Source organism: Micropterus dolomieu, linkage group LG01 (assembly GCF_021292245.1).
Source record: "Micropterus dolomieu isolate WLL.071019.BEF.003 ecotype Adirondacks linkage group LG01, ASM2129224v1, whole genome shotgun sequence".
Taxonomy (NCBI): domain Eukaryota; kingdom Metazoa; phylum Chordata; class Actinopteri; order Centrarchiformes; family Centrarchidae; genus Micropterus; species Micropterus dolomieu.
In genome coordinates this window covers 50,059,964-50,067,975 of record NC_060150.1, presented here as the reverse complement: position 1 = coordinate 50,067,975, position 8,012 = coordinate 50,059,964, and the positions used below count along the sequence as shown (strand labels likewise).

General features: G+C 39.3%; 1 protein-coding gene across 1 annotated transcript; it reads right to left on the bottom strand.

The window, feature by feature from the left end:
* Positions 1 to 352: 352 nt before the first annotated feature.
* On the bottom strand, positions 353 to 8,012 carry LOC123974011. The gene is made up of 7 exons (XM_046054430.1): positions 7,604 to 8,012; positions 6,842 to 6,939; positions 3,790 to 4,160; positions 1,798 to 1,877; positions 1,612 to 1,711; positions 1,347 to 1,462; positions 353 to 1,248 (listed from the first exon to the last, which is right to left on the bottom strand). The coding sequence occupies exons 1-7, from the start codon at positions 7,769 to 7,771 to the stop codon at positions 1,159 to 1,161; spliced, it is 1,023 nt and encodes a 340-aa protein (XP_045910386.1). The 5' UTR covers positions 7,772 to 8,012; the 3' UTR covers positions 353 to 1,158.

The following is an 8,012-nucleotide window of genomic DNA, read 5'->3' as shown; positions in this document are numbered from 1 at the left end:
GATGTAAGGAGAGAGAGAGGGGAGGGAGGCAGCCTACACAATATACACACAGAGGTACAGACAGCGAAGGTAATGTTGCTATAAACTAAATGAAAAATGGTACAGATATTTATAATAGTGTTAATGGTAACCATCGTAATGTTAATGATTATAATAACAATAAGACTAGCAACAATAGTCGTTGCAGCAGAGGGTGTCGAGCAGGAACACGGGGGCAGCAGGTGACCCGAAGCCACAGATCCAGACTCCACAGCTCCAGAGCCAGAAAACCTGCAGGAAGTGATAGGAGGAGAGAGGAGAGGGACGAGAAAGCACAAGACTACCAGAAAGGGGAGAAGTTGTGTTAGTAACATGCAATAATGGGATAAGGTTGCATACAGAGGGAGAGAAAGTAGAGGAGAGAGGAGCTCAGTGCATCATGGGAAATCCCCCGGCAGTCTAGGCCTATAGCAGCCTGCAGTACTGAGAATGATAGGACTTTGGGGGAGGACTGAGATGGCATTAAACATATTTGAAGATATAGATAGATCGAAAGTGATAGAGACTTTGGCAAGCTTCAACATTATCAAAGAAAATCTATATTTTGAAGACTGAAATGTTTTCTAATCTGACCGCATATTTGAACTAGTTTATGCAACCACATTTGATTTTAAAATCTGGCTCTTGATATTTTATAGATCAATCTGTGTACCTTTGTGATGTAACTTTTTCGTGATACTAAATCCTCATAGTTGTTTTGACTCCTTTTTTATTTTTGCCACAAACAAACAAATTATGCAGTGTAAAGATTTGCTGTCCCCACGTTCGATTAAATATGATGTAGCCTAGATGTGATGCCTGGCAATAATGTTGTTTATTTTATTGTTTTGACATAAATAATAAAATGTATTTGTATAAAAAAACAAGTTATCTCTAGTATTATAGCACTACATTTATACAGATACGACATTATATTCTTACTTAAAGGACACTGAAAACCCATCACATTGGTTAAACCAACAAATGCATGGTAGGTAGTCAAGGCAAAACATTATTACTTTTTGTACACATTCTCCTTATTATCCATATAATTCCACAAAAAAGGGTGCAATTTTTGGTTTTGTTGTAATAATTGATGTTAATATCAAACAACTTTTAATAGGATGGAAAACGCGTCCTCTACTTCCTTCTGTCTTCCTTTGGCTGAGCTGCTCCCAGCTTCAGAGCTGACTTCATCTTGGCCAGACATCTGGGACTGCTTCCTCCAGACTGACACACACACACACACACACACACACACACACAGATCAACACATCAGCTGAAGAGGAAAAATCAAAATAGTGAAATAAAGGTTCCTTGTACTGACCTTAGCTATACAGCCCTGCTGTTCCTCCTCTCCTCCTGAAGCTGGAATTTTATAGAAGATGGAGGCAGAGAAGACTTGTGGAGAGGTGGAGGATGGAGACTGGCCAAGGTTCTCTCCTTCAAAACAAGACTCGTGTCATTCTTTTACCCTTACATTTAGCTTATTCCCTCATATAGAAAGACATACCACCATTATTTTCACTTTTTGTCAGTAACCAGGCAAGACAGTGGACTTTTCTAATCGAGAAGACAGATGGCAATCTGACCATGATTCCTGTCACGATGCCATTTCCGTGCTCTGTGTTTCCTCTTCTTGCTCAGCTTGATGAGATACTTCTTAATGGAACTGTCCAGAACCCCCTGAGACTAGTAGAGAGTGTGGTAATTAAAACATGATCAGATATTGAACACAGAATATAGAAATGGCATATTGTTTTGGACCACTCACCAACCTTAATATCAGAAAAGTACTTGCATGTCTGACCAGGCTGGATGAACTCCACTGTGTCATAAATATCTTTAGTCCTGAGGCCTGTTTGGAATAATTGGACTGTAACACTGCAATGCTACCAACACATTCCATTCCACACTTCCTATTTTTATTCTTTAGTCCATTATTTCTATCAGTAATAATAATAATAACACAAACAACAACAAACTCAACACAAACAAACAAAACACCATAGTCACACAATAACACAAACAAACAAGAACACCAAAGTCACACAATAACACAAACAAAAAACACCAAAGTCACACAATAACACAACCAAATAAAAACAACAAAGTGAAACAATAACACAAACACAGAAAAACAACATAGTCACACAATAACATAAGCAAACAACAAAAAACAAAGTTACACAATAACACAAACAAACAAAAACCACATAGTCACACAATAATACAAACAAACAAAAACAACATAGTCACACAATGAAACAAACAAAAAACACAAAAGTCACACAATTATTCAAACAGAAACCAAACTCACAAAATAACACAAACAAACAACAAAAAACAAAGTCACACAATAACACAAACAAACAAAAACAACAAAGTGAAACAATAACACAAACAAACAAAAACAACAGTCACACAATAACACATATAAACAAAAACAACAAAGTCACACAATAACGCAAACAAACAAAAAACAACAAAGTCAAACAATAATACATACAGAAACTACAAACTCACAATAACACAAACAAACAAAAACAACAGTCACACAATAACACATATAAACAAAAACAACAAAGTCACACAATAACACGAACAAACAAAAAACACCAAAGTCACACAATAACACAAACAAACAAAAAACACCAAAGTCACACAATAACACAAACAAACAAAAACAACAGTCACACAATAACACAAACAAACAAAAACACCAAAGTCAAACAATAATACATACAGAAACTACAAACTCACAATAACACAAACAAAAAAACCCAACAAAGTCACAGAATAACACAAACAAACAAAAACACCAAAGTCACACAATAACACAAACACACAAAAACAACATAGTCACACAATAACACAAAGAAAAATCAAAATCACACAATAATACAAACAGAAACCAAACTCACAAAATAACACAAACAACAAAAAACAGTCACACAATAACACAAACCAAAAAAAAAACAACAGTCACACAACACAAACAAACAAAACAACAGTCACACAATAACACATACAGAAACAACAAAGAAACAAAAATAACAAAGTCACAGAATAGCACAAACAAATAAAAAACAAAATCACACAATAACAGGAACAAATATAAACAAAGTCACACAATAACACAAACTAACTAACTGATTGAGGCAGTGGTGATCAAAGGAGTCTGGTGGCTTTGAACAGAGCAATCAACAGCTGTCTCTGGTTAAACAAAGAGAATCTTACTCTTAAAACAAAGGTCTCTCTTTGTAGGGATCCTTTCCATAATGTTGTCAGACACTTGTAATAACAATCTGAGTCTGTCAGTGGCAAAAACAAGCACTTTAGTGGAGGAACTAACGGGGTGCTATGGCCTGCATGGATTACATTGCAGCCCTGTTTCACTGCTGTTGACTGCATCGCGTTCACCCAATACTGGACCAGTTTGAAAAAATGTCATCCCAATTATTCACGTAGACACAAAACCGTCCAGATTGAAATATATATCTAAGTTACCTTTTTAGTGGGCACAAGTGTGCCAAGTTTATTTGAATGGTGTCTCAGATCTTCTAATCGACTGTTTACCCCAGAAAACATTAGCAACTGAAGCTGAAATGTAAGATACTGACTATTAGCAAACCTCTGTGTAGTTTTTTATACAGCTTCAATCCAAACATTAAAGTGTTGACCTTTAAAACATATGTCACACCCAGCAGTAATCAAAGGACAATCCATCTTCCAACAATAGACACACCAACCCCTCTGGTTATACATACTCATCTGACTGGTTTCACTCTCCAGTAATATCTTTGGTACAGCAGTAATGGGTGTTCTGTTCATCTCCTGTTGCTCATGTGTTTGGCTCTTTCCTGTGATAATATTTGATGGACTGATATCCTCGTAGACAGGCTCCTCCTCTGGTACAGCAGGCTTGCCTTCAAACACATTGAGAGCAAGGTCCAGTTCAGCACTAGAGTAAAACTGGGAGTTCAGACTGAGCTGTGCTGTGTCCTCTGAGTGGGTCTGGTATGGAGGTGGCTCAGGTATGGAGCTCTGGTCTCTGTACAGGAATTGTGACCACTCTTTGCCTGACAGGAGCTCCTCTACCAGCTTCACTGGATTGCAGACTTTGAAGGAGCCAAACGGACTGTGTAAAATGTAGGGATAAAGGTGGTATAAGATGAGAATATGTAATCATTCATATAAATAAATTTATATGGTTTTAGTATTTATTGGCTGTTGATAGAACACCAATTAGATTCAACTTGGAGCCACACTAACAAAGTTTTTACACAATCAATGTTTTTCTCTTACAGTTAAAAATCAAACACATAGGAAATCACATTTCTTGGTAAATTACAGTAAATTAAGTTTAAAGGAATAGTTTACTAACAAATTAACTACAGAACCAGTTTACAAAAGACCAGTATTAATGTCACTTAAAAAAGGCTTTGGGGCCCCTGACCTTCACACAGCTGACCAATCATTGCATGAAATGAAATTAAGTGAAGTGTGTGTATTTTAGATTGTTGGTTTCACAGTTATTGAAATGGCCAGCTTCAATGCTGGAAAGAGGATTTCAGATGACATCCTGACAAGCACTTCCTGTAAAATGTCTATGAAGATTCTCAGTCATCCAGGTCATAGTTATCCAACGAAGGTTAAAATCAAGGGCAACTGGACTTGGTTGAAGATACTGGAAGACCCCCTCCCCTGTTCAAGACTTGAAAGAGGTGTCAAGGAAGCCATCTACACCAGGGTGGAGAAGCCGTCATTGAACAGGGAAGGGGGTCTACGCCACCACTTATCCCCCACTTACAATGCTGTCCTTTCATCACTTCCCAGGAAACTCAACAAACATAACCTATTGACCTCAGGTGAAGACACCCCGTCGCACATAAGAGATGTAACCGTATTGCTTAGATAATAAGCTCTCGGCAATCCAAAAAAAACTATTCGGCCATCAGAGCCTCGTGGGTGGGCTGATTAATCAGTGACGATCGGAGTCAGACAAAATGTATAGTGCTGTGTTCATATTATAGTGCAACAAAATCACACTACTACAATAATATATAGCCTTGCCAACAAAAGCCAACTTTATGTTCCTGCAGAGTCTCCTTTTCTGTGATAGCTCATTTTATTTTGTAATATACCACTACATGTGTTCTTCTTACTAGCACAATGATAACAAAAAGTTTTCTGACTTTGGTAAACCAGTTAAATTTTGCAAGATTCAAATGTCTTGTGGATGATAGCCTGCTGCATTTAAAAAAAGGCACACTTTGACAGGAAGTGCTTTTCAATAAAAATTTGCCTGATTACATTAATTTGAATCTACTCAATATTCTCTCTATTTGTGATTAGATCAATATAATGTGTATGTTTTATTTAACCACAATGGGTGGATTTTATTACAAACATTTTTATTTGAAATTTAATTAAATATTTGCCTCAAAATCATATTGAATATATTTTACCTAATTCATTAATTCAAATCTACATAACAACAGAATAATTTCTTACAGTGAATGTGCCAGGTTTGTGCATGATATGAAATGAAATGAAATAATAGTTACACGTGAAGAGACATTTGTATTATTTGAAAGGGGAAGAGTAGGGGCCTTGTTAATGAGGCTAGCTGCAGACAGGTAGAAGCTGTTTTTGTGGCGAGAGGTTTTGGTCCTGAGTGACCACAGCCACAGGGGAGAGTCTGAAAGTTTGTGTCTGAGGTGGGAGGGGTCAGGATGATGGTGGGGGGTGGGGCTGGGCTCTTTCTGAAGTCCACGACCATCTCCGCGGTCTTCAAAGCGTTGAGCTCCAGACTGTTCTGGCTGCACCAGGTCACCAGATGGTCGATCTCCCACCTATAGGCAGACTCATCTCCACCAGAGGTGAGCCCAATGAGGGTGGTGTCATCCGCAAACTTCATGAGCTTGACGGACTGTTGACTGGAGGTGCATCTGTTGGTGAACTGGGAGAAGAGCAGAGGGGAAAGAAAGCAGCCTTGAGTGGAACCAGTGCTGACAGTCCTGGAATCAGAGACATGTTTACCCATCTTTATGTGCTGCTTCCTGTCTGTCAGGGAGTCTGTGATCCACCTGTAGGTGTCAGGCACGTTCAGCTGGCAGAGCTGAAATCCACAAACAGGATCCTGGCGTAGGTTCCTGGGGAGTCCAGGTGATGGAGGATGTAATGAAGGGCCATGTTTACTGCATCATCTCCAGACCAGTTGGCTCTGTAGGCGAACTGCAGGGGGTCCAGGAGTGGGTCTGCCTCTGTTTGGCTGTAAACCATTGTTTGTCGTTGCTATAACTCACCCTGGTGCGTGTTGGTATACAGCTGTTCACAGAAACTGATAGGACTATCACAGCATCAGTAAACTCATCCAGATTGTTGGTAGCAGTAACATCCCAATCAGTGCAGTCCACACATCTGAAGATCCTCTACAGCTTCACTGGTCCATTTCTTAGATGTCCTCACCACAGGTTTACAGAGTTTTATGTTCTGCTTGGATGCAGGAAACAGGTGGACTATGTCATGATCAGTGTCCCAGTGGAGCGCGGGGGACAGCGCGATAGGCACTGCTTACTGTGTGTAACAGTAATCCAAAGTAATGTGGTTGGACATTTTATAAACTGTCCCTATTTGGGGAATTCTTGGCTGAGATTTCCTTTGTTAAAGTCACCAACAACAATAACAGGCAATCTCACATGGAGAGCAAAACGGTTTACAGTTATTGATAAAATATTTCAGATCAAGAGAACAGTGTTGCTGAATCACTGTCACGTTGGTACACCAGTCACTGTTAATATAAACAGAAACAGATACCTCCATCTTTTGTTTTGCCGGAGATCTCTGTCTGCTCTGTAGACCTGGAAACCAGCCATTTGCAGCGCGGAGTCCGGTATCAGTCCGCACAGCCACGTCTCCGTGAAGCACAGAACAGAAGATGAATAAAAGTCTCTGTTTTTCCCCAGCAGGAGCTGAAGTTTGTCCAGTTTGTTACACAGTGAGCGGATGTTGGAGAGAAATATTGCCGGTAGCGATTGTAGCATGACTACTTTTGATCTAATAAATTTATGAGAATTAATACCAAATTATGTAATTATTATTATTATATAATTATTAGAAAATATTAATTCACAAAGCTTCTCGTTTCGCGGGGCACCACTGTAGATCCAATTCGGCCAGAGTCTCCGCACCTCTGGGTAGGGTTTTAATAATTAACGTTATACAATTATTCACTAGTGATCAGTTAGTTAATAATCGCTCAATTATCTTAAATCAATCAGTCAATTTCATATTGAATGGGTAAATTCTCGTGGGAAGGACTTGGAGATAAGCAATACACACACAATTCCTTTGATTACTGTGAGATTTATTAACTAACTAAGGTGAATATAAATGCGGTTACATATACATCAAAGAAATAATCAATGGCTAAACAATGAGAATGTGGGGTTCTCTTGTGGGGAGTATTTGACTCATAAGGGCAGCTAATGAACACAAGCTATGAGTTTTAAGAGTTAAAGATAATCTATTAACAACTATGGGACATCACTGATCACAGAATGCCTTGTTTTGCCTTACTGTGGGTCGGCGGCCGGCCTTGGCTAGCTGCCCGATTCCTGGCTTTCTGCTAGGGAATTTTCCGGGGGTTCTCCATGTCTTGAATGAAGAAAAAGTGTTGTCCGTTCTTGGTCTGACAAGGAAGCTGTTCTGTTTGGATGTCCTTGGGTTACTGCTGGCGGGCCACATGGCTGGTCGGTGGAATTAGCTCGACGAATAAAGCTTAAAAAGAACTTGGTCGTTCTTGAATTAAACTAGTGTAACTTAACGGTCTGATAACTTTTAACAAACAAGTAAGTTGCTGGAAACGAGGGAAAAGTCGATGTTGCGGTGCTTCGCGTGTGTGGCTTGAAAATGAACAAAGGGCCTTCGTTGCGCCGGGTCGAACTTCTTAGGGCGTTATCGGGAGAGGGAGCACGCTGGGCGTGTG

Bases quoted from the DNA above. Each gene is read 5' to 3' on its own strand.
- LOC123974011 (XM_046054430.1), bottom strand. From the start codon at position 7,771: ATGTGGCCCGCCAGCAGTAACCCAAGGACATCCAAACAGAACAGCTTC. The intron at 6,940-7,603 runs GTAAGGCAAAAC...TGCTTCACGGAG, and splicing joins AGGCCGGCCGCCGACCCACA to ACGTGGCTGTGCGGACTGAT. The intron at 1,712-1,797 runs GTTGGTGAGTGG...ACTCTCTACTAG, and splicing joins AGTACTTTTCTGATATTAAG to TCTCAGGGGGTTCTGGACAG.